Here is a 27160-nt window from a genome sequence, read left to right on the forward strand (position 1 = left end):
GTACACTAGGGGGTTACATGGGCTGACCGCAGATTCCTCCCTGCCACCCCTGCTCCATTTAATTATCCCTTGCCACTGCTGCAACTCTGGGCAGGGAAGAGCCAGGTGCATGCGATTGCATGCCGCCAGCCTACAAGCATTCCCCCGTTAAATCTGACATCGGAGAGAAGGTTCTGGGCTAGCCCGGACCTTCTCTCCGACGTTAGAATTGATGTTGGGGTCTCCGTCAGAATTGATGTCGGGGGGGGAATGTTTGTGGGCTGGCGGCGTGCAATCGCTGCACGTGCCTAGTCCTTCCTGGAGTGGCGGCAGCGGGGGATAATTAAATGGAAGTGGCGGGTGCAGCAGTGGACTGGGGGGAGGAGGAATCGGCAGCGGGTCAGCTTGGGGGCAGGCAGGCTTTGGCGCGGGTCAGCTTCAGGGGATGGAGGGAGGACAAAGGCTGAGCAGTGAGTGGGAGGAGGCACAAACTCAGGACACAGAAGGGAGGGAGTTAGGGAACTCTAACTTTGGACATTGGAAGGAGGGACGGAATAGAAAGGGACAATTGTTGAGCCTGAGTGTGTGAGAGGAAAAAAGATGGTGCACCTGGGGAACAAAGAGGAAAATTGGGCAGAGAGGAGTGAGGTAGAGATGCATGGGGAATAAAAGAATGAGGGAGAAATGTTGGAAATAGTGATGGAGAGGGAACAGCGGAAGATTGAAGGGGATGCAAGGGGGAGGAATGTTGGGCATAGTGATAGAGGAAGAGATGTGGCATGGTGTTGGAGTGGGGTGATAGGAGAAATGGGCATGAGGCTGGTGGGTAGTGGTGAAAAATGATGCACACGATCTGGGGATGAAAGAGGAAGAAAAGTTGTGCTCCTGGAGGGACAGAGATATTGGTTGGGGAATGGAATGAGGTCTGGAGGAGAGGCAGAAATAAATACTGGATGCACAGTCAGAAGGAAGTGCAACCAGACTCATGAAATCACCAGACAACAAATGTAGGAAAAATGATTTTATTTTAAATGTAGTGATCAAAATGTGTCAGTTTGTATCTGCTGTCTATATTTTGCACTATATTTGTCTATTTTTCTATAGTTGTTACTGAGGTGGCATTGTATATTTTAAAGTTATCTGCCTTGACCTTGTTGAAAAAACCCGAATATAAATAATTAACATTTAATCTGCATAGTGTGCTTTTTCTTTATAATTTTGTGGTTACCTTTATGTATTAATAAGATTATATTGTGTGTATATGAAAAATGGATGGAACAAATTGCATTACAATTAGTACTATTATTGTGGGGGTGGAGTTGGGGCGGAGTTTGGGCAGGGGTACTCGGTTGGTATTTGTTAGGCTTAGGGGTACTTGGCTTGAAAAGATTGAGAAATACTGATCTAGGGACTATATCTTTTAAAATATTTGGAGGGCCAACACATACAGAAGTCTATCATATGCCCTCTGTACTTCATCCAGTCTCTCTTGTACCTCCCCCAGCCTTTACATACTTTTGTTCTTAAAGCCAGCAGTCTATTCCCCTCATCTGGTTGGCTTTAGCTGAAGAGCTGAAGAAATGGCACATATCCTGCTTCCCTGCTGCAACTTGGCTCTCTATAAGCCTAAGCCACATAAGAACTGCCATCTCCGTATCAGACCTACGGTCCATCGAGTCCGGTGTAATTTTAGTCACCCATATCCCTCTATGCCTCTCGTAAGGAGATGTGCATCTAGTTTGCTTTTAAATCCTAGAACAGTGGATTCCGCAATAACCTCCTCTGGGAGAGCATTCCAGGTGTCCACCACTCATTGCGTGAAGCAGAACTTCCTGGTATTTGTCCTGGACTTGTCCCCCCCTTAGCTTCAGTCCATGTCCTCTTGTCCATGTCACATTGGACATTGTAAATAATTTTTTTCCTGCTCTATTTGTCGATTCCTTTCAGTATTTTGAAAGTCTCTATCATATCCCCTTGCAGTCTCCTCTTCTCAAGGGAAAACAATCTCAGTCTCTTAAGTTGTTCCTCATATTCCAAATTCTCCATACCTTTTATTAACTTCGTTGCTCGTCTCTGCACCCTCTCCAGCAGTTTTATATCCTTCTTTAGGTTGGGAGACCAATGTTAGACACAGTATTCCAAGTGTGGTCTGACCATTGCCCTATAAAGCGGCATTATAACTTTCTCCGATCTACTTGTGATTCCTTTCTTTATCATGCCTAACATTCTATTTGCTTTCTTTGGTTCAGAAAGTTCAGGTTGGTCTCAGTTTCCAGTCTTGCTCACAATTTTTGTGATTTAAAGTGGGTTCATAACTGAACAAACTATTTCTTGGTGAGTGGATGACAACAGATCAGTCTTAAACAGGTATTAATTAGAGAATGACATGGGGACAAATTTGTCCCCAACCCGCAGGAACTCAAAAAATGTCCCTATCCCCTCGAGTTTTGGCCCCTCCCCATTCCTGTAAGCTCTGCCTTAACTACAGAAGCCTCGAACACATACGATTTTACAGTGTTTGAGGCTTGTGCAGTTGAGACTGAGCTTGCAGGAATGGGGCATGGACAGGAAAAGAACTCGCAAGGACAGGTCGTGAAAATGAGTTCCTATGGGGAAAAATGTGTCCCCGTGCCATTCTCTAGTATTAATTTTGAATCTCTAAATCAAGGGCTCCTTTTACTAAGCTGCATTAAGACTTTTAACGCGTGGAATAGCGCGTGTTCAATTGCTGCCCGCGTTAGACCTTAACGCCAGCATTGAATTGGCGTTAGGTCTAGCCGCGTAGCACGGGTTTAGCACATGTAAAAATGCTGCGTGCGCTAAAACCGCTAACGCAGCTTAGTAAAAGGAGCCCTCAGTGTATTAAAACCTGAGAATGATGAAATGACTATTCTGAAACTAAAGCAAAAGTGGATTTAACTTTTTATTACCTGACACAGGTTGTTCAAATTGCACACGTTGGCAGAGTAACTCATCCTCTATACAAATGTTTCAGAATCTTTTTCTTCACTGCAGGTGAATAATGGATCCCAAGCAGAGGCAATATGCCGTCACTGAGTTCCTGACAAAGGAGGGATACACGTTGTCCTACCTCCACAGAAGGCTACAGAATGTTTAACCTTTTCCTATCGTAATAAATTTTACGTTACGATGGTTCCAATCGTAATTATTTTAGCAAAGTTTTGTATTATTCACCGTTATCATTTACAGCTATTGTAAACATAATGTAAATAAGTCATAAGTCTGTAAATTCAAATATTTTCTGTTCCTGTCGTGTACTGTATGTCCCATGCCATGGGACATACGATGGCAATGACATTTTTGGAATGTCCCTTCAGCCGGGACAAACGATAGGAAAAGGTTAAGGAGATAACACCATTGACAAGAGCAATGTGCACAGATGGATTGCGTGTCAATGGTGTCATCTCCATAAACATTCTATAGCCTTCGTGAAGAACTCTAGGACAGCATATTGCTTCTGCTTGGAATCTACTATTCATCTGCAATGAAGAAAAAGATTGTGAAACATCTGTTTAGAGGAGTGGTTCCCAAACCCTGTCTTGGGGGACCCCCAGCCAGTCGTGTTTTCAAGATATCCCTAATGAATATGCATGAGAGATTCCATTATATGCAAATCTCTCTCATGCATATTCATTAGGGATATCTTGAAAACCTGACTGGCTGGGGGGGTCCCCCAGGACAGGGTTTGGGAACCACTGGTTTAGAGGAAGTGTTACACTACCAACGTCTGCAATCTGAACGACCTGTGCCAGTTAATAAAAAGATTATGCCCTCTTGGCATTAGTTTTGGAATAGCCCTCATATAATGATGTCATACTTCTGCGATTAGAAAGATCACCTGTTTTCATAGTGTGGATGGTCAAAAGAAATGGCAATTTGAAGAGTGGTGTTGGCTGCTTGATCAAAGTATCGTATTTTTCGCTCTATAAGACGCACCTACATGTAGAAGAGGAAAAACTGAGGAAAAAAATATTTGGTTCAGAATCTTTTTTTTCTTAGTTTTTCCTCCTTTACACATAGGTGCATCTGGTGGTAGGCAGCCTGCAGTCCCCCCCCCCCCCCATTTTTTTTTTTTTTTTAAATGCTGGCAGTCCAGCACTCCTTATGGAGCAAATACCCCTCCTGGCACCTTTATTTAATTGCCAGCGATCCAGTGCTCCTGCCCATCCTCGCTGGACGGCTGCCTCCGAGTCCTCTTCTCTTGCAGGCAGCGGAGCAGCGCACAAGGCAGGCACCAGCTGTTCGCTTGCCTACCTGGTCTGGCGCCGCTCCCTGAATGGCTGCCATCAGTTCTCACCCGCCGCTCTGCCACCTGCAAGAGAAGAGGACTCAGAGGCAGCCATCTAGCAAGGAGGGGCAGGAGCCCTGGACCGCTGGCAATTAAAAAAAAGGTGCGGGGGAAGGGTATTCACCTCATAGGATGCACCCTTATTTCCACCCACTTTTGGAGGAGGGGGGTGTAGAAAAAAAAGTGCGTCTTATGGAGCAAAAGATAAGGTAAATTCATTTTGTGAAACTTTGCAAAACTTGGATCAAACTGGGGCGTGGAGAAATATTTTGATTATTTACAGCACACATTACAAAGAAAAATGGAACTGACTTATGATTAATACAGAACGAGAATAGCTGTAAGCAGTGTCAATGCTGTTGTCAGCTCACAAATATAATGGTCCTAACTTTAATTTTTTTTTTTTCATTTTTCATATATTGATCTATTTAGAAAATACATGAACCACGGCATATGCGATAGACTAGTATCAACAAGGCAAAGCTCTTCTCCCTACTGCAGAAAGCTGGTATACGTGGTAGGTCAGCCAGTTACATTCATTTTGAGGGCAAGACAGATCTGTTTTTCCATCTACAGTCCTCTGTACTGCCTGTATTTAGCAGTCTTGTGTTGCCCTCTCCTGTTTCTTAACCTAAGTGTGTCACACATCTGCAGCATACATGTGAGAACATCTGCTGGGATCATCATTGTCCAAGCACGCCCGAGTATAACCTCTGGAATTCTGCATGGATACCTTTGTATTGCATGTCCCATTGGGTCTACAATCTGCTGTGGAGTTTACCTTCTCTCAGTCTGCCAACAAAGCCTGGCACAGTGGGTGAAATGTAGGGCCAGGTCTGGTTTATTACAACTACTGTCTCACCTATTTCCAAGGCCTGTGTCTTTTTGTATTCAAGAAATATCAAGACTTAAAAAAAAATAGGAACAGCTTATCTTGGTATGCTCCGATGGTACCTTTGTCCATCCCGATGGCATTGATGGCTGAAAAATACTGAGTCCCACTTGGTTTATCTTCCTGGCCTTCAATCACATCTTGGTACTTCATACAGTCTTTCGTCTCTCCATACATAGTATAGAAGCATTGTGTAGGATGAATATTACAGCCTAGAAAGCATTCTTTGACCATAATTCTCTTTTTAGTAACCAGTAATACATGCGAAGTGGCGATCAGGGAGTATGACAAACAGGATAGGTGGAGTGGGATGTGAGGGAGCAAATGAAAGATATTTGTTAACAAAACTAAGACAAGCATTCTCCTTTACCATGCTGGGCCTGCTTTATGAAAGAAAAGCTCTGATCTTTTCAGGCCCTATGTCTAGAGTTTTGGCATCTAATATAATTGGTATATTCCAGCTGGATCTTAGCCCCAGTGATCATTAAGCACAGACATGTTAAAGAAGTAGCAATATATACATTTATCTAGATCTGTTCTCTAGTTTTATTTTGCCCACTTCGGTCTTATTTCTGACTTTTTTCTTCCAATATCCTTTATACCTTCTGCTTTTACATACCTTTACTTATGATCACACCTGATTGCTAAAAATCTTTCTCTATGGCCTATAGTTATAAGATGTATTCATGCTGTGTGTATCTCTGTCTGATGCTTTAATGAAGACTTGCTGTTGTGCTGTTCATAATCCAGTGTGATGCCTTTTTGTATCTTATTTTTACACAGGTTACCAATGTTGTTTCAAATGTCACTGGCAATAAACTTAGGGAGATGCCACATCACAAGATGTCAAATTTCTCCCTGCACTGGTGATTCCATAGTGGGTCTGGGTTCTCCCCCACCCCCACTGTGCCACAACAGGAAGGATCTTACCCTGGTACAGAACACTGGAATCAGCCTCTCTGCTTCTCAGCTTTGCTTCCAAGGCTGTTCTTAATGCAACCATCCAGTATGGGTATGATGGTGCTTCGTAAGATGAGACCTTTGACTGAAGCTCTTTCCACACTGCACACATAGGAATGGTCTCTCCCCAGTGTGAGTTCTTTGGTGCGTCTGAAGATTCCCCTTCTGCGTGAACCTGCTCCCACATTCCGTACACATAAATGGTTTCTCACGACTATGGGTTCTTTGATGCGTCGTGAGGTTTATCTTTCCTGTGAAGCTTTTCCCACATTCTATACATCTAAATGATCTCTCGCCCGTGTGTCTCTTCATGTGCGTTACTAAATTTCCCTTCTGAATGAAGCTTTTCCCACATATTGTGCACATAAATGGTTTCTCTCCTGTATGTGTTCTCTGGTGAGACATTAAATTTCCCTTCTGATGGAATCTTTTCCCACAATATATGCATCCAAAGGGTTTCTCTCTTGTGTGCGTTAGCTGGTGTATTAGGAAAGACTGCTGATAACTAAAACTTTTTCCACAGCTTTTACATAAAAATGACTTTTCGTCTGTGTGACTTTTTAGATGTGTCATTAAATTGCCCTTCTGTACAAATCCTTTTCCACATTCGGTACAGGTGAACGGCTTCTCTCCGGTGTGCGTTCTCAGGTGCACTTTGAGATTTCCCTTCTGAGTGAACCTTTTTCCACAGAGATTACATCCAAATAGGCGTTTCCCATTGTCTCCATTGTTTCTTCCAAGAAGGATACCAGTCTTAAAACCCCTGTCACATTCAGTACAGGTACAGGGTCTTCCCATTGCCCATTTTGCCCGATGTTCAGTGATGTGTGTGAGTTGGCTGAAACTCTGCCCATACTCCATGGTGTTGCACAGTGTGACCCATGCAGTGTTGGTCTCGTGCATTTCTGCCTGGCAGTGACTTTCTAGCCTTCCTGCAGCATCTTGAGATTGCAGAATACATTCTTTCCTTGGAGACATCTGGGAAGGCTCCAGCTTAGCACAACACCCCTGCTGCAACTGCTGCAGCTGCTTCTGCTTCTTCTTCTTCCTACTGCATTGATCTACTGGAATAAAAACAGAGTGGGAATTATTTTATGTCCATCACCCAGCAAATCCAACAAATTTAATGCAAGACTTAAAAGCAGAAAAAACATAAAAAGATGTTAGATCTTGCCATATACCACTAAACTGAAGATTAGAAAATGGAAAGCCACGATACCTTGAAAAGATGTTTTCGTGCTTTTTCTTATATTACTCTCTTGCCGCCCAGTTGTTTGTCTTGTTAAGATACAAGGGCTACAGTAGAGAATGACATGGTGGCTGTTACCCGCGGCTAGCCGCGGGTAACCCGCCAAAACAGTAGGGAAAAAACTGTGTTCACCAAGGCTACGGGGACAAGGTCATTCACCGCCCCATGGAGCGGTGAATGGCATTGTCCCCGCAGTCATCTATTGCGCTCCCTCCCTCCTTACTGCCGCCCTCCTTAGTGCTGCTGATGCCGAGTCTAAACATCTTCCTACTCCCTCCCTGACTCTTACCTTCGTGGCTGCGATTTCTAAACTGCCTTCTTACAGTAGCCAGAGCGTTGAAGATGCGTTTGGCTGCCGTAAAGGTCATCTCTGACGCAACCGGAAGTTGCATCAGAGACGACCTTTCCAGCAGCCATATGCAAATTCAATGCTCTGGCTGCTGTAAGGCAGTTTAGAAATCGCCGGCTACAAATGTAAAGGACAGGGAGGTTTGTCGGCACAGTTGTGCGCTGCAAGCAGGAAGCACTCCTTTTGCCTGTCGGTCCGGGCCTGTTGTCCGGTGGGGTGGGGGGGGTGCATGGCGGAAGTAGCTAAGAGGTGTTCTCTCTGCGAGGGGGGGAGGATGAAAGCGCCACAAAGGTAAGAGGCAAGGAGGGAGAAAGGGTGGGGCGGAGAGGAGCAGATGCTGAAGGGACATGGAGAAGACACCTTGGGGAGAAGGACGCTGAAAGGACATGGGAAGACAGAGTGGGGAGATGGATGCTGAAGGGACATGGGGAACAGAGAGTGGGGAGACAGACGCTGAAGGGACATGGGAAAGACAGAGTGTGGAGACGACCGCTGAAAGGACATGGGGAACACAGAGTGGGGAGATGACGCTGAAGGGAAATGGGGAACAGAGAGTGGGGAGACGATGCTAAAGGGAAATGGGGAACAGAGAGTGGGGAGACGACGCTGGCAGGGAAGAAGACTGACATGCCAGACTATGGGGGAAGCGGAGGGAAGAAGATGGATGCCAGACCAATTTGGAGGGGGGGGGAGGCACAGTAACAGAGCAAATGGAAGACACAGAGAGAAGAGAGACAGTGGATGGAAGGAATTGAATGAGAAGATGAGGAAAGCAAAAACCAGCCAACAAAGTTTCTTTTTCTTTTTTGCTTTAGGATAAAGTAGTATATTAGTTGTGTTGATAAAAATTTATAAACAAAGCCTTGCCAGCTGAACATCTCTTTCTCCAGTTCAGCAGCCAGAACTTCCGGTTGCATCAGAGAAAAAGCTTCCGCCCACACACACGTGACTGCAGGGTGGCACCGGCTTCAGTTTCTTTTCTAAAGCGCCACAAAGGTAAGGGGGAGGGAGGGAGATTCTCGGGCCACTGAAGGGCGGTGAGGTGGCGAGAGGGAAGGGTGGATGCTGTGGGGACAGAGCGGTGAAGGGGACGGTGGGGAAGGGGCGGTAAAGGGGACAGTGGTCTGGCGATAGGGCAGTGACATGGACAGATTTTTTCCCCGTGGCATTCTCTACTCACAAGTCCTCTATAGTCTTTCAGGACTGACTTTTCCCCTCCCCCTCAATCTTTTCACCTGGCTACTCTGTTTAGAGTTTATTAAAAGATTTTTTTATACCACTTATTCAAATTTCTAGGCGGTGTACAATAATAATAAAAAAAAAATATCTTAAAAGAAACAAAACAGTTGGAGTTAAAATATTATACAAAACCATGTTAGGTTAGTAGACACATACAAAAACATATATACTAACTGCACACAATTAGGAAAGAAGGGTAGAAATACAATATTTGAGAAAAGGCACACTTAGGGATAAAACAGTAGGTGAGGGAAGAAGCTATAGTTATTTTAGTCCTAAAAAAGGCAGTTTTATCCCAAAGCATCTTCAAATAAGAATGTTTTTAGTTTTGCTTTAAATTGCTTTATCGTGGATTCGATTTGTAAATGATTAGGCAGCAGTTGCAGAGAGGTTGCAGTGATAGCGAAATTGTTAGATCTCAACATGTTAATTAGTTTTAGTGATGGTACAACAAGGAGATTTTGTGATGTAGAACAGAGAGATTTAGTGGGATAATAGGGAAGGAGAAATTAGGTTCTTACCTGCTAATTTACTTTCTTTTAGCTTCTCCAGACCAGTAGAGGTTAACTTTACGATTGGGTATATATCTAATCATGACCAGCAGGTGGAGACTGAAAACAAAACTTTGGGACAGTATATCCTAGCCCCTCCTCTCTATTTCCCTCAGTCTGCCGAATAGCCAAGCAGAACCAAGAACTGGAAAACAACAGAGAGAAAAAACAATACTCCGAAAGGAGTAACAAATAACATACCCAAAAATGCTGTTGGAAAATGCAGAGGAGAAATTCCCGAAGGAAGAAGGTCCCCACAGCTCGCCAGCTAAGCCAGCCGAGCCACAGCCGCTGTTCTTCAATTCTCCCCGGCCCTAGAAAAATACTAGAACCCGCAGCAAAAACCAAAAACTGCCCGCGCAACAGCCCCAACAACAACAACAACAGACAGGGTGGGGACCTCTACTGGTCTGGAGAAGCTAAAAGAAAGTAAATTAGCAGGTAAGAACCTAATTTCTCCTTCTTTAGCACTCTCCAGACCAGTAGAGGTTAACTTTACGATTGGGACGTACCAAAGCAGTCCCTCTCACGGGCGGGACCCCCGAAGGGCCGATACCAGAACACGCTCACCGAACACCGCGTCCCGACGCGCCTGAACATCTACCCGATAATGCCGAACAAATGAATGCAAGGAGGACCAAACCGCAGCCTTACAAATATCCACCGGAGGCACGAGCGACGACTCAGCCCAAGAAGCCGCCTGACCCCTAGTGGAATGAGCCTTGAGAAACTCCGGAACCGGCTTCTGACTCAGAAGATAAGCGGAAGCAATCATCTCCTTGATCCAACGCGCAATAGTAGCCTTAGAAGCGCCAGCCCCCCGACGAGGACCCGCCAGAAGCACAAAGAGATGATCGGAGCTCCGAAAATCCCGGGTCCGCTGCACATAAGCATGGAGGACCCGACCGACATCCAACTTGCGCAGCTGTCGTTGCTCAGAAGAACCCTCCCGACTACCCAAGACCGGGAGGACCACCGATTGATTGACATGAAAAGGAGAAACTACCTTCGGCAGAAAGGAAGGAACAGGCCGCAAAACAACCCGCTCCTTCGAAAACTCCAGGAAGGGAGCCCTACAAGAGAAAGCCTGTAGCTCAGACACCCGTCTAGCGGAAGTAATGGCCACCAAAAAGACCGACTTCAGCGTAAGGTCCTTCAACGAACAGCCATCCAACGGCTCGAAAGGAGGGCGCACTAGAACAGAGAGAACCAGATTGAGATCCCAAGAGGGAATCGAGGGCCTTATGGGAGGCCTGATCAACTTGGCCGCCCTAAGAAAGCGAATCACATCAGGAATGGCTGACAAACGCTGACCTGTCACCAGCCCCCGAAAAGCCGACAGGGCCGCCAGATGAACCCGAAGAGAAGACCAGGCCAGGCCCCTATCCAGGCCATCCTGCAAAAACTCTAGAATGTTAGGCAGAGAAGCGCGAAAGGAGACCACTCCCCGCGCTCGGCACCATTCCTCAAAAAGACGCCAAACCCGTACATAAGCCCGAGAGGTAGAAAGCCTCCGGGACCCCAAAAGTGTAGAGATCACCTTGTCGGAATATCCCTTCTTACTCAGGCGGCCCCTTTCAAGAGCCAAGCCGTAAGACAAAAGGGAGACGGGTCGAACATGGGAATGGGACCCTGCGTCAGAAGATCGCACCCGAGAGGCAGAGGAAGAGGATCCGCCACCAGATGCCTCACCAGATCCGCATACCACGGACGACGAGGCCAATCCGGAGCCACCAAGACCACCAGCCCCGGATGGCGAACAATGCGAAGCAGTACTCTGCCCACTAATGGCCAAGGAGGGAACACATACAACAGCCCCTCCGTTGGCCACGGTTGGACCAGAGCATCCAGACCCTCGGCCAGACCGTCCCTGCGACGACTGAAGAAGCGGGGTACTTCGGCGTTGCCACTTGTAGCCATCAGATCCATCAGGGGCTGCCCCCAAGCACGCACTAGCAACTGAAACGCCTCGGCGCCGAGACACCACTCTCCCGGATCCAAGAAGTGACGACTGAGGAAGTCCGCCTGAACGTTTTCTACCCCGGCAATGTGAGAGGCCGAGAGGTCCAGAAGATGCGACTCCGCCCAAACCATGAGCCGAGCCGCCTCCTGCGCCACCAGAGTGCTCTTGGTGCCCCCCTGACGATTGACATAAGCCACCGCCGTGGCATTGTCCGACAGGACTCTGACCGACTTGCCCAACAAAAGGGAGTGGAAAGCCAACAGCGCCAGCCGGACCGCCCTGGTCTCCAACACGTTGATCGACCAGGAGGCCTCCTCCGTGGACCAGGTTCCCTGAGCTGAGTGACCCAGGCACTGGGCCCCCCAACCCAGGAGACTCGCATCCGTAAGGAGCACCGTCCACTGCGGAAGATCCAGACCCACCCCCTGAACTAGGTGAGGGGTCCGGAGCCACCAACGCAGACTGCAGCGCGCCAAGCCTCGCAGGGGAACCGGAACATCCATCCCGTGCCTCTGGGGAGACCACCTCCGGAGCAGAGCATACTGGAGAGGACGCATGTGGGCCCGCGCCCACCTCACCACGTCCAGGGACGCCGCCATCGACCCCAGGACCTGGAGGAAATCTCGCGCCCGAGGACACCGGGACGCCAAAAGCAGGCGAATCTGAGACTGCAATTTGCTCACCCGGGCCTCTGGGAGGAAGACCTTCCCCAAGGAGGTGTCGAACAGCACCCCGAGGTACTCCAGACGCTGAGCCGGAACCAACCGACTCTTGGAAAGGTTGACCACCCAGCCCAGCGACCGGAGAAACTCCACCACCCGAGCCGTAACCCGGGAGCTTTCCTGCAACGACTTGGCCCGAATTAACCAGTCGTCCAGGTAGGGGTGTACCAGGATGCCCTCCGACCGCAAGGCTGCCGCGACGACCACCATCACCTTGGTGAACGTCCGGGGAGCCGTGGCCAGCCCAAAGGGAAGCGCACAGAACTGATAGTGCCGACCCAAGATCGCAAAGCGCAGGAAACGCTGATGAGAGGCCCGAATAGGAACATGCAAGTAGGCCTCCGTCAGATCGAGAGAAGTGAGAAACTCCCCCGGCTGAACCGCCAGAATGACCGACCGCAGCGTTTCCATACGGAAAGAGGGAACCTTGAGAGCCCTGTTGACCCCTTTCAAATCGAGGATGGGCCAAAAAGTCCCCTCCTTCTTGGGCACCACAAAGTAAATGGAGTACCTGCCCGTGCCCCACTCCGGGGGGGGCACTGGAACTACTGCCCTGAGATCTAGCAAGCGCTGAAGGGTCTGGCGAAACGCCAGCGTCTTCCCAGGAGTCTGACATGGAGAAGCGAGGAAAAAATCCGGCAGAGAGCGGGCGAACTCCAGGGCATAACCGTCCCGCACCACCTCCAGGACCCACTGATCGGACGTGATCTCGGCCCATTTGGGAAAAAAATCGCGCAGCCGGGCCCCCACCGGAACCAAGGGGGGCGCCGGCAAGGCGTCATTGTGCAGGACGGGAAGCGGGGGAACCGGCGGAGGGATTCCCTGCCCCCCGACGGGCCCCCCGAAAGGGCTGCATGCGCTGGAAGAACCGACCCCGGGAAAACCCCGGAGACTGGAAAGAAGCAGCCCAGGGCGATACTTGCGAAATTCCCGCAAACGCCCCCGGGCCGCACCACCCCGAGACGCCGGGCGGGCACGGTCCTCCGGCAAACGGGGAACTTTCGAGTCCGACAGAGTCTGAATCAACTTATCCAAGTCCTCTCCAAATAAAAACGACCCCCGAAAGGGAAATTTAGTAAGCTTAGCTTTGGACGCAGCATCCGCCGCCCAAGCGCGCAGCCACAACACACGCCTTGCGGCCACGCCAAAAGCCATGGACTTAGCCGAGATCCGCACCAAGTCATACAGAGCATCCGAGAGGAATGAGGCAGCCATCTCAATCTTCGCTACCTCCTGATCCACCAGAGACCAGTCGTCAGACTCTCGATCCAAGACCCGCTCCGCCCACCGAAACACGGCGCGAGCGACCAGTCCCCCACAAATAGCCGCCTGGACCCCAAAGGCAGAGACTTGAAAATTTTGCTTAAGGATGGTCTCCAATTTGCGCTCCTCAGAGTCCCGCAAGGCAGAACCGCCCTCAACAGGCACGGTATGCCGCTTGGAAATAGCCGAGACCACCGCATCCACGACTGGCGAAGCTAACGTAGCCCGATCCCCTTCAGGAATGGGATACAGGCGAGCCATGCTGCGCGCCAGCCGAAACGGCGTCTCCGGCGTTTTCCACTGCTCAAGAATAATATCCCGAATATCCTGATGCATAGGAAAAGAGCGGGAAACGGAACGGATCCCTCGTAACAGAGGGTCCCCCACACGCGGAGTCTCCGGCGGCGCGTCCTCAAAACGCAAAGCCGAAGAAACCTGTTGAATAAGGTCAGGCAGCTCATCTCTCTGAAAAAGGCGCACCACGGACGCCTCGTCACTGGAGAACGGGAAACCCGACAACCCGCCGCCAGCTTCCGTCCCCTCCAGAGGGTCCTGGAATTCCTCAGAAGGGTCCAGGTCCTCCTCCAGACCGACACGTTCCTCCGACCACAAATCCTCGTCCCACGACACCCGCGGACGCTTGGACAAGAGAGGCGGCGGAGGGGACGTCACGTCAGACGAGAGAGGCAAAGCCGCAGGGAGCGCGGAGGAAACCCCACCCCCCGAGACCCCCTGGGCGCAACCGGGACCCCCAGCCGCCTGAAAATAGGCTTTGCATAATGAAAAGAAAAAATCAGGGGAAAAACCCCCCGAGGGTCCCAAGGGACTCCCTGCCACAGCAGGGGACCCAGCAGAAACCTGCCCCTGCTTAGCCAAAACAGGGGGAAGGTCACCTGAGGTGGAAGACAAAATGGAGGGGCCAGACAGAGAAGATGGCGTCTTTCCCGCCAAAACAGCTCCCTCCATAGCCTGCAGCGGCTGAGAGACCTGAATAGTCTCAGCCGCTAAAACAGGCAAGCCGGCATCAGCTGTCAAAATATCAGCTGAGAGGGAATCCTCTAAAACCCGACCGTCGGCGGCTCGGGGAATCCCTCCGTGGGCGGACGGAGAAGACCGGGCTTCTCCACCGTTCCCTGCCGACTCGCGAGGCACCATCGGCGGGGAGCTCTGGGCGCCTGCAGCCGCTGCCGACGGAGCTCCTCCACCGCACCGGCCTGAACACCGCTTGCACAGGCCGGCCGCGAGTGCCTCGCGTCTGGAGCACAATGAGCACTTTTTCCCTTTAGAAGTGCTCATTGCTCCATACGCGACCTAGCTGTAAAAAAGTGCCGGTTAGTTGAAAAAATACAGTAAAATACAGTTTTCTTAAAGGGATACAACCCTCCAGACCAGCACTACCTCAGGATTTTTTTTTTTTTTTTTTTTTTACAGAACAGACTCCACAGGCTCTCGAAGCAATATGCCTTGCTTGATTTAGGGGGCAAGGCTTACTGCTGAGGCTCCTCTAAAAAAATATGGGGAGGTGGAGGAAGTGGGGGGAGGGACCCCGCTCGTGACCCGCCGGGTTTGACACCCCCGAGGTCGGACGAACCCCCAAACAGAGTCCGTCCAAGCTCCGTCCGGCTAAAAACAGGGACAATAAACCTCTAAACAAATTCCAACAGCCCTACCAAGGGAGATGGATACAGATCACTCAACACCTGCTGGAGACTGAAAGAAGACTGAGGGAAATAGAGAGGAGGGGCTAGGATATACTGTCCCAAAGTTTTGTTTTCAGTCTCCACCTGCTGGTCATGATTAGATATATACCCAATCGTAAAGTTAACCTCTACTGGTCTGGAGAGTGCTAAAGAATTAGGGGTTCCCTTCATCTCCCCTTTTCCTAGTCTCAAAGGCCTGACAACCCCCTTTCTTTCTCACAGGTCTGTTTAAACCTTCCCTGTGACTCAATACCAGCTCATTTCTGTACCCCTTTCTCACTGGTTCACACATGGCTCTGCTCTCCATCCCATTCCCTGAGATGTCATCCAATAGCATAAGTGAATGCTATTGCAGAATTTGTCAGGCTGCCCCCAAATGTCCCTAGGCAAGTATTCCTCTAACTGACCTGCAGAAGAGCTGCCAGCAATGTTTCCACTTTCGGGGTTTCTGACTCCACTGTTGCATGCCTTCTCCTCTGCTGTTGGCTCCGTCATAATATTCTGTTTAGCCACTGAATAACCTGTTCAGAGCAAGAGGTAGTTGCAGGCTGTTTATCAAGTCTGCATCACATGTATTTCACTCATCAAGCCATGCATTCAGAAAGCAACATTTTTCTTTGTATTTTAGTATTGAAAGATTAGGTTCTTACCTGGATAATCTTGTTTCTGTTCATATACACAAGTCCACACATTAGGAGATCAATTCATTCTCGTGAACCACTTGCAGAAGGGTGTCAATCACATCTTTCAGCACCTCCTTCTTCACCACTGGAGTATAGCTCCCTCTTCAGTTTGTACCAAAGCAATCAGGCTCCACTGTAACAGGAGAAACCATACACTTCTGTTCTGCTCTGCAACTCATAAAAACAGAACTATAGTTAACATGGTCTGGCAACACAGATGTATAAATGAACCAACCTGCTGTTAGTGTGTAAATAAATGTTTATTCAGGTGCTTTAGTTAGATTGTGAGCCTTTGGACTGATAGGGAAGTTCTAAGCACCTAGTGTTACTTATTTTCCAGTTTGCCTGTATTTCCCCCTGTCTGGTTGTGGGGTTTTTTTTTTAGTTTTTATTATTTTGAACCCATTGCTTTTAACTTTGTTAACAGCCTTGATTTGACGACAATTGTTAAGAAAAGCGGTATATCAAATTAACTATAACTGCTATGTGCAACTAGCACTAACACATAAGGAGCTTCAAGAGCTTAGCAATTTATTATCTTCTTCACAAATTATTAGGAAATGTTCATCCGATAGGAAAAAGAACTCCAGTTCTGGACTGCAGAGTTGTCCAAGGCAGAAGGCAGGCGAATTTCAAACTTGACCGGTTTGGTAGGCCAGCCCACATCGCATCATTGAAGTGGGCCAGCCTAGCAAAGGCTGCCTCATGAAACCGCAGCTAAACTACTGCTTAGGGGCAGCTGTGTGTCGGTTAAAAGCACACAGAGCTGCCGCTGCTGATCTGGGGGTGCGGAGACAAGATAAAGGTAGGAGGCATACGTGGCAGGAGACCTGGCATATGCAGCAAAGGCAGGAGTCCTGGCGAAGGCAGAAGGCATACATAGAAGGAGTCCCGGCATACGCGACGGCAACAGGAAGTTGCAAGTCAGCTGATGCCGGTACCAGAGCCTCTCTTCCTGTCTAGTGTGCAGTTTGTGGAGGGGAAAACACCCTCCAGAGATGCAAGACAAAGTTACACAAGTTTCTGCTGAACCAGAACGTACGCAGGTAAGGCTAGTCTCAGTTAGGGCACTGGTCTTTGACCTAAGGGCCACTGCGTGAGCAGACTGCTGGGCACGATATGGATTTACTATGGGGAGATCCTGCCTATCCAACCTGATCAGCTTCTTTGACTGGGTGACGAGGAAGCTGGATGTTGGGGAGCCCCTGGACATCGTATACTTAGACTTCAGCAAAGCTTTCGATAGCGTACCACATCGCAGGCTGTTGAGCAAAATGAGTTCTATAGGATTGGGTGACACTTTGACAAAATGGGTTGAGAACTGGCTTGGAGGCAGGCGTCAGCGGGTGGTGGTGAATGGCACCCCCTCTGAAATGACGGAGGTGATCAGTGGAGTGCCGCAGGGCTCGGTCTTGGGCCCGATCCTGTTCAATATCTTTATAAGAGACTTGGCAGAAGGGCTTCGAGGTAAAATAACGTTATTCGCAGATGACGCCAAACTATGCAATGTAGTAGAAAGGAGTGCAACGGTCAAAAACTCAATGTCCGACAATATGAAGTACGACCTACTCCTATTGGAGCGCTGGTCTAGGATCTGGCAACTAGGTTTCAATGCCAAAAAATGCAAAGTCATGCACCTTGGCAGCCAAAATCCATGCAAAACTTACACCCTTAATGGCGAGATCCTAGCAAGGACTGTAGCAGAACGGGACTTAGGGGTGATCATCAGTGAAGACTGCCAATCAAGTGGAACAGGCTTCATCTAAGGCTAGACAAATCATAGGGTGTATACGTAGGGGTTTTGTCAATCATAAGCCTGAAGTCATTATGCCATTGTATAGATCCATGGTGAGACCCCATCTGGAATACTGTGTACAATTCTGGAGGCCTCATTACCGCAAAGATGTGCTGAGACTGGAGTCGGTCCAGCGAATGGCCACCCGGATGGTCTCAGGACTCAAGGACCTCCCGTACGAGGAACGGCTGGATAAGTTGCGGCTATACTCTCTCGAGGAACGCAGAGAGAGGGGAGACATGATCGAGACGTTCAAATATCTCACGGGCCGTATCGAGGTGGAAGAAGATATCTTCTTTTTCAAAGGTCCCACGGCTACAAGAGGGCATCCATGGAAACTCAGGGGAGGTAAGCTGCACGGCGACACCAGAAAGTACTTTTTCACCGAGAGAGTGGTGGATCGCTGGAATGGTCTTCCACTTCAGGTGATTGAGGCCAGCAGCGTGCCCGATTTTAAGACAAAATGGGATCGTCATATGGGTTCTCTTCACAGAGAAAGGTAGGGGAGGGTCATTAAGGTGGGCAGACTAGATGGGCCGTGGCCCTTATCTGCCGTCTATTTCTATGTTTCTATGATAGACCACTGGTCTGACCAGCAGCAGCAATTCTTATGTTCTTATGAATCCTTCACAGACCAGCAAGAAATTTTTGCGGACCACGGTTGAAGAACATTGCTCTAGATGACTCTTCTTGAAATTGACAATCCAGCCAGATCCTGTAGGAAATCTACAACTTGCTGCAACGCTTGATCACCCTTTGGCTTTGACGGGGCTCTGATTGGCCAACTGTCCAGGTGTGGGTACACCTGTATTCCCATCTTGGAGAGCCAAGTTGTGACCACCACCATCACCTAATGCTAGACCAAAAGGCAGAGAGCTGCAAACTGAAAATGTCGTTGAAAGACATGAAATCTCAAGTATTATCTGTGGTTTGGGACTATGAAGCTATGCCTCCATCAGATCTAGGGAGGCTAGGAATTCCCCTGAAGCCACCGCTACAATGATAGGCCAAACCGTCTCCATATGGAAGCGCGGTACTCTTAGTCCAGGATCAGTCTCCAGTCATCTGTGCCTTTTTTGGGCCCTATGAAGTATATGGAGTATTTGCAGAGCCTGATTCTTCTTCAGGAACTGTTTCTATAGCTTCTATAGCTTGAATGTCCAATAGCCTTGTTTGCACCATTGCTTGAACCCTGGCTTCCTTCTCCAGCCATCCAGCTGGGGAGTCAATAAATAGATCTAAAGGAGAGCAGTAGAACTCAATCTTGTGACCTTCTCGAATAAGATCCGGAACCCAGCGGTCTGAGGAAATTCAATCCCACTCCTGCCAGACTGCCAACAGTCTCTTGCTAATGTGCAGGAGCATGACAGCTGACCTGTCGTCACTGTGATTTCTTGGAGGTTGTGCTGACGTGAAATCCTGAGGGTTGCTGGCGTCATTGACCTGCCAAACCACTGTCTGGACCCCTGATAAGATCTCTGAGTGGAGGAACCTGTTTAAAATGGGCAGGAACATCATGACGACGAAAATTGCCTCTGCCTCCCCCAGTGGGTTGGCGAGGTCTGCCATCTGGCAGAGATTTAGGGTGGTGATCTGACATGCTGGCCATAAGGTCATCAAGGTCCTTACCAAATAGCATCTGCCCTTTGAAGGGAAGTCTGCTCAAAGTGTCTTTGGAGGCTAAATCAACCGCCCACTGTCTGATCCAGAACATGTGGCAGGCAGAAACTGCATATGCCAACACCTTGCTAATGACTCTGATGATGTCACATAGAACAGCAGCCACAATCGACTCCATCCACCATCAGCTGGGGGAAGATGATATCTTCCTCAGCCAGATATCACCGTAACCTGGTGTGGCAAGAACATGCCAAAAACAAGTCTGTCGCTGCTGCTTTGAATCCCAAAACTAGCGCTTCAAATTGCCTCTTAAAAACCATGTCCAACTTGCAATCTTGCACATCCTTCACTATGGAGGGGGGGTACATTTAGTCACTTGCACCAAAGTGGAATCCACCTTTGGCTGACTAAACAGCTGATGACATTTCGGAGCCATTGGATAGAGTTTGGACTATGAGGTGGATGGCTGCTGAGACTCCAATTTCAACTCCCAGAATGCATCTGTGATAACATGTGGGACGTTAGTTGACTTAAAAAGTCATCGCAAGATGGATTGTCTTCCTGGTCAAGAGCAGCTATTGGCTCTTAACTCCTGGTTCCTAGGGAACCAGAATCCTCCATAAGGGAAGCTGAGCTCTGGGACAAAGGAATGGAATCTGATTTCCAATCCTCCCAGTCCTGCTCCGCTTGGTCGCATGGGCTGGGAGCCAGCTTCCTCTTTTGGGGAGAGATTTCCTGCAGAGGCATCTCTCCCTGGTCTGATGTTGGTGCACTCTTAGGCCGTGCAGCATATCCTGGGCCTGTCAGGCTTTCCACAGAAGATTCACCAATTCTGGAGTAAATTATTTAACAGGAGGCCCCACGGACTCCTTTAGGACCTCAGACTGGCTTCTCTTGGGCTTCAGAGCATCCACACACTTGTGTTTCAAGCCTTTACTGTTTGAGGCCTCTGGGAGGGATTTTCTCCCTACTACTTGGACCCCTCTGTGGTTCACCGGCCCTAGAAGACTCAGATGAGGCTAAGCCCAAGGCTCACGCCCCTCCCTCGCATGCGCTGCGGCATGCGGTTTATGGACACACCTCAGCCGACCATCCAGTGCAGAACTGACATGATATAGGGGTAGAACAGCCTGACTGGACTTTAATATTCTTAGAACTACATGGTACTTGTACATTTGTTGTTTGTAAGTTTACCCGGTTTTAAGGACCGAGAATGTTCTTCTCCATTAGGGAGTTTTTGTTTTTTTTACTTCCTATTTCTTTTTCCAGGTATTTATTGATCAAGGAGAATAAATAAGACTCTTAAGAGGGACTGAATATAAGATGCTGTGATTACACCGTGAACTCGCAGGCCTTGAGCATGCGCAGATGCTCAAGGCCCAGCAGAGGAGGAGGACGATCTTCGGGCACCGGCACCAAGTACAGGACATGCCGGTGCCCAGATGACTGTAAGACGCGGCGGGGGGGGGGGGGGAGGAGGGGGTGCCGGATCGCGGCAGGGGTGCCGGATCACGGGGGGAGGGTGCCGGATCGCGGGGGGGGGGGGGGGGGGTGCTCATAAATCAAGCCACGCTCGGTTTCCGAGGTGCCGATTTTGCAAAATGTTTTGCTCGTCTTGCAAAACACTCGCAAATTGGTGCACTCGTAAACTGAGGTACCACTGTATTTTATACCAAAAGCACAAGTTTATGAAATAAACTTTCCAGTCATTCGACACAAGAAGCTCCTTTTGTAAGACTTCCGAGAGTGGGATCTGCCAGGACAATCCCGCATAAAATTCCAACAATAGTCTGCCATCATGTGTGCATCCCATCTTCCTTGGTATCTGGCTTCCATTGTTTTTATGTCTTGGTGAAATCTTTCACCTTTCTCTTTGCTTAAGTCACTAAGGTTCTCTGGAAAGCAATCTATGAGCGTCGGGAGCAGCGCAGAACATTCAGCACGGCATACTGTGCTAAAAAACGCTGTTGCAGTTTAGTAAAAAGGGGTTTATTTTTGTCTATTTTTTCTTGGGTTAAGTATATTTGATTACTTTAGAACTCAGGGTAAATAATACATAAAAATTTCTTATAAATATAAAGAAATTCTGAGGAAGTAGAGCAATTCACAGACTTAAAGCAGACTTGTAACAGTCCCTACTCTGCCCTACTCCCAGGAGAATTCCTTTTTCTCTCTGTTTAAAGGAATCAAATAGTTTATCTGGCCTCTGTCTTAGCTTGGTAGAAAGAAGTTAGTGAAAATGTCTGCAAATATTCAAATTACCATGTTGTTATCACAGTGCTGACGTTTCTGCACATGCTGTGCAGAATTCAGTGAAGACATGGGCAGTAGAGGAGGAAGTGAACCACTGCATAGCAGGTCACTTTCTCCTCCTGTGGTGGCATAGATTCAACTATTTATGTGAAACACAATCTCACATATGCAGAGTTCCGCCAGGAGTAGAACTGTGGATCTACCACTAAGAGAAACATGCCACAAAAATACAAATACTGGGAAAAAGAAAGGAAAGAAGCAGAAATCCCTCTCCTGAAAGTTACAGTAAAGAAAAAATTTGCACATTTTGCATTAGTACAAAGAAGAATGTACCCAATGTACTGTACCTCACCCTAAGGTGACAAACTGAAGAGCTCTTATCAGAGCTTAAATTCTTACCCAGTGACAAGATGGTCTTGTAGCTTTCTTTCATGACATCTTTATAAAGCTGCTTCTGCCAATCTTCCAACAGATTCCACTCTACCTCTGGGATGGCCGCTGCCATGTCACAAGGTGTGACCAGCTCCTGTAATCCAAACACAGTCACTACAACATCACAGTGCAAGAATAAAAAGGAAGGCAATTTCCATAAATCATCTATTCAGGTAAATGGGCTGTTTGAAAACCACCCACCCTCTATGTAGGTAAAAGTACATGCTCATGGCTCCTTTAGGGTCTGTGGATGCGTGAGCCTATTTGCATTACAGTAGATTTTTGCTGCCATCCTAGATGACTGCCTAGTCTGTCTAATGACTATGGCTAAACTGGCACAACATATATGAAATCCCAAGGCAGGGGGTTAAAACATTTTTGACTATTTGGCCAGTGTAGCAAGTAGAAGACAATTATTTTTGTTATTGTCCATTTATGCTTCTTTATTTTTTTGTTTTGCCTGAATTGATTTGCTCATTAGTCTTGTTTTGTTCTTTTATTTAATTATTATTTCATCTTATGCTTTTTTGTTCTAACCTCATCTGTTCTTCTAGTCGCTGGCTAGCAGGAATGAATCTATCTTTTGCCAGACCCACCAAAGCCAAGGCAACTACTGTCATCCAGGGTGATTTCCAGAGATGCCAAGTCTCGCACACTGGAAGTGTGTCACACTCATTTGAAGGCTCTCTCTCACTCTTACATTCTGAGCCTCTTCTCATAGTAACATAGTAGATGATGGCAGATAAAGACCCGAATGGTCCATCCAGTCCAACCTGTTTCAATTTAAAAATTTTTTTCTTCTTAGCTATTTCTGGGCAAAAATCCAAAGCTCTACCCGGTACTATGCTTGGGTTCCAACATTTCTCTCACACATTCGGAGTGTGTCACACTCACTTAAAGCCAGTGCACTGATACTGATCACTGCTTTCATAAGAAAAACTATACCCTTCCAGTAGAAAGACATCTGAACACACCATCTTTCTCACTTTGCTTCTACCCGCCCCTTTCCCATGTACCTAAAAGTACATGCACTCTGAAATCTGTGCACGTCTTTAGCCACTAAGTGGAGAGCAGCTTTCAGCCTGAAGAAATTACCCAGGTAGCTGTTTAGTTACCAGGGCAAACCCCTTTGGAACCTGTCTTATGTTGCCTCCGCTCTTAGCTTTTCAAACGTACCAAAGAAAGTAAGGCTCATTTTACTTTGCTTTTTCAATCTGCAAAGCAATACAATATTTAAGGGTTATCTAGATTTATTTCTGCCATCTGAAAAATCTCACTCTTTGGAAATAGTTCACCTTCAGCTTCTCTGGGCTTTAGACATCAGGGGCTAGATTCTGTAATTGGCACCTATTGCATGTCAGTAACACTGTAGCTCTCATTACTGAATCATGCTTAGCAGTGCCTAACTTAAAACTTAGGTGCTTCTAATGTAGGCAGGGGTTTTACAGGCCTACATTATAGGTGCCTAAGATTCTCATATCCAGGACCACCAGGCCAATCGGGTTTTCAGGATAGCCCTAATGAATATGCATAAAGCAGATTTGCATGCCTGTCACTTCCATTATATGCAAATCTCTCTCACGTATATTCATTAGGGCTATCCTGAAAACCCGATTGGCCTTGTGATCCTCCAGGACAGGGTTGGGAACCACTGCTTTAGAGAATTGCGCTTAGCGGTGCTAAATCTTTCTCCACCTCTAAACATGCTACTTTGGTGTTAGGTGCACCTAAGAAGATAGGTGCCTATCTCCCAATTAAATTTTTTCTTCAGTTATGAGCTTGTTAAAGCTCATTATTGAAGCCAGTTTACTGATTAAGTTAGGCACCTAACTTTAGGCACCTTTTATAAAAATTCCCTCCAGGTGCTTATATGGACAGACTAGTTCCCAACCTATTCAGTACATTACAGACTGTGATCATTTCCTGAAAGTCATTCATCTATGGTGCCCACAAGATTACAAACTAGCTCAGTGGTCATCAAGATTCAGAAGGGCAGTCTGGAAACTAAAATAAAAAAGGCTGACAAAGCACTAGTTCCACCTCACACTTTTATGGACTTACTGATGAACTTCTACCAGAGAAGCAGAAATGCAAATTCACAAATATGATGAGGTAAAGATTAGCCTGGAGCTAGACTGTCCAGAGGACACAGGGAGTTGCTGAATTATGGGTGCAAACGAGAGAGAAGAGAAAGGGGAGAGAAGTTGTTAGACTACAAGAGTGAAGGGGAAAGGAGGGGACAGAGAACTGCTGCTCCATAGGGATAGAGAGAGGAAGGGTTCTTGTTGGGTACCTGTGATCTGTATTGGCCACTGTTAGAAACAGAATATTGGGTTTGATGGACATTTGGTCTGCCCCAGTATGTAGCACATAAATCTGATCATTTCATTAGGCACCAATGTTTGCCAATTAAGGTACAGGATTATGTTTAAAATTCTAATTTCGGTCTTTATGATAAATAAAGCATCTAGCCTATCAGGTTGACCTATTGATCCCCTGTTCATCTATTATGTTCTGCCTTAGATAATCCCCTTCAGTTAGGCTGCAATTGGGTTTCTCCTGAAAAGCTGTATTCAGGGCTAGAAGAGAGCATTCGCTCTGTGAGACACAAACAGGAAGGAAATGACAGGCTGTAGGAATCATGTGTCCGAGTCAGGCATTGTACAAGGGGGGAGGGGAGTGTCCTGGGGATGAGGCGGCAGCAGCATCACATGCAGAGACCTGTCGCAGAACCGAAGTGTCATCCCCTCGGCTAGGAGTGTCAAGAGCTCAACCCAGACTGCTGAAGAATCCGGCATGCATTTCTGAAGGCAGATGCCTGCTGGTGAGATTATTTCCATGCCTGTGGTCCAAACTGAAGGCCCGGTTCCTTAGGCAAATAGTTAAAGAATGTGTGGCGCAGGGGTTAGAGCTACAGCCTCAGCACCCCGGGGCTGTGGGTTCAAATCCCTCGCTGCTCCTTGTGACCCTGGGCAAGTCACTTAATCCCCCCATTGCCCCAGGTACACTAGATAAGAGTTTGAGCCCAGCGGAAAGTACCTGAATGTAAACCACTTCTTAGGATATAAGTGGTATATAAATAATTAAATTAAAAAAGAGATTGTTTGGTCTGGAAGGCAAGTTTATGAGCTATAGCTATAGTACGTGAACTCCGTTTGACCTGGAAGAGTTTGTTTTTTGTTGGTTGGTTGTTGTTTTTTTTTTTTTTAAATCTGCCTCTGGTAGCCATTTTAGAGCATCTCACACTGGCTTTCCGGGGGATACTAAACCACACGCACCCGAGGACCGGGCTTGCCTTTCCCCTCCTACGTCCCCACCATCTCTCCCTCTCACCACTCCCCCTCCTCCCCTCCCTTATCCAGCGTCTCTCCGCCTCCCCCTTCCGCGCTCCAGCCCCCACCGTTTCATTCTCAAACTGGCCGCCCCTCCCCCCCCCACCTGCCAAGTCGCGTCCGAGGCCTCCCGTGACCGGTCCCCGCCGTCCTCCTGTCTCTGTCCCGCCACCTCGACGGCAACTTCTCGCCCTCTTCGTCCGCGTCCCACCCTGCCGGAAACCGGAAATTACGACGGAGGGAAAAAAAAGGAACCGGCAGCGCTGGAGACAGGCGTTGGGGTCCTCCGGGGGGGGGGGGGGGGAGAGGAGGAGTTTCAGATCGAGGGCGAGATGCCAGGGGAAGGGAGTCGCGCGCTGGGTCTGCAGCCGTTTCTTCCTGCTGCGCTGTAATACCGCCTTGTCTCTCTGCGCGCTTTTTTGGGGGCGATGTTGAATGCGAGACCCTGGGACGGCGCCGTTAAACTTCCCTGTGGCGTTGTCCAGGTCGGAGTTTTGGGAAATCTCTGAGAGAGAGCGCGCGCGCGAACTCCCGTCCGTTGGTATCCCGAGCCGCAGTTTGAGATCGGCCTCGCGCGCTCCTGGAGTGTTCTCGAGTTTAGGGCTCGCATTGCTTTTGAATCTCTGAATGCAACACCTTTCTCTGCCCTGTAGCTTTTTTGGTTGTTGTTGTTGTTGCTGCGCGATTTGGAAAAAAAATTCCCCTTTTAACCACTTTGAATGTAACTTAACTTTTTTAAAATTTGTTTTTCTTATTATTATTCTCCTCCCCCTCAACCTTTCCTAAAACGTTTTTTTTTTTTTTTTTGTAAGTCGTGTTCTAAGTGTGGAAATGGTATTTATAAAATTGTATGGATGAATATGTATGTGTTGGTACACTGCTAACAAGGAGCCTTTCGTTTTGAAGGGTTGTTCCTGAAGTCTGCATTTAGGTGGAGCAGTTGTGTATCTCAACAAGTACTGTATATGTTTTAATGTGTAACAAGTGCAGAAATCCAGACCCTTTAAAAATTGCAATCTAGACCAGTGTTCTTCAACCTTTTTACATCTATGGACTGGCAGAAATAAAATAATTATTTTGTGGACCCACAGTTGAAGAACACTGATATAATCTTATTAACCACAAAATTAAACTATACAAAGTACACTGTATGCTTCTCAATATTCATTCCTGCCAGAACACAGATAACACCTATGCAAATACAGTACCACAAACTAAAAGTACTTATACAAATGAAACCCTAAGATTCAAGACTCTGTATGCTGTACAACCCCAGAGAAAAAGAAACAAATGCATTTCTTCTTGAACAGTGCAAAATATAGCCAGCAGATGAAAATTCTCAAAATTGACACAATCACTAAATTGAAAATAAAATCATTCCCCCTACCATTGTTTCCCTTCCTCCATGCTGTGCCTCAATTAAGTGCCTTCCTCTGGCGGGTGTCTTATTTTCTGGCCTGCTCCCACCTGGCCGTTTTATGCATGTTTTCATTGCCGCCCCCGGTGTTATCTTCTGGCCAGCTTCCTCTTCCTCACTGCCGCAGTGTGCACAAAGCCGTGTGGGGTGGCTCCTCAAACATCCCATGCCTCTTCCGGAAGCCTTCCCTCTGATGTTGTGACGTCAGAGAGAAGGTTTCCGGTTCAGGCACAGGACATGCATAGGAGTTGCCGCCCGCAACTTTGTGCACTGCGGCAGTGAGGAAGATAACACCGGGGGCAGCAATGTAAATGCCGCATCGATTGTAAAGGAGGGAGGGAGACATGTGGGTACCCTGCTCCTTGGGCCCCCCCCCCCTGATCTCCTAGGCCTTCCATGGACCGGCAGGAAATTTTTGTGGACCAACACATTTCAAAAGCAAAATTTTATAG

The 27160-nt window shown here is 47.9% G+C and overlaps 1 protein-coding gene across 4 annotated transcripts; it reads right to left on the bottom strand.

Moving 5' to 3' along the window:
* Positions 1-4541: 4541 nt before the first annotated feature.
* Positions 4542-25932, bottom strand: LOC117354465 (gastrula zinc finger protein XlCGF57.1-like). 4 transcript variants are annotated; one of them, XM_033932064.1, is made up of 4 exons: positions 25761-25932; positions 21927-22053; positions 15584-15697; positions 4542-7201 (listed from the first exon to the last, which is right to left on the bottom strand). In XM_033932064.1, exons 1-4 carry the CDS (start codon positions 25899-25901, stop codon positions 6171-6173), a joined length of 1413 nt encoding a protein of 470 aa, XP_033787955.1. In that variant the 5' UTR covers positions 25902-25932; the 3' UTR covers positions 4542-6170. The 4 variants fall into 4 exon arrangements, with proteins under 4 accessions (XP_033787955.1, XP_033787954.1, XP_033787956.1 ...); XM_033932063.1 differs by having other exon boundaries at positions 4542-7204; XM_033932065.1 differs by lacking the exon at positions 25761-25932 and adding an exon at positions 25398-25550 and having other exon boundaries at positions 4542-7204.
* Positions 25933-27160: the final 1228 nt, after the last annotated feature.

The sequence above is a fragment of the Geotrypetes seraphini genome, chromosome 2 (assembly GCF_902459505.1).
Source record: "Geotrypetes seraphini chromosome 2, aGeoSer1.1, whole genome shotgun sequence".
Lineage (NCBI taxonomy): Eukaryota > Metazoa > Chordata > Amphibia > Gymnophiona > Dermophiidae > Geotrypetes > Geotrypetes seraphini.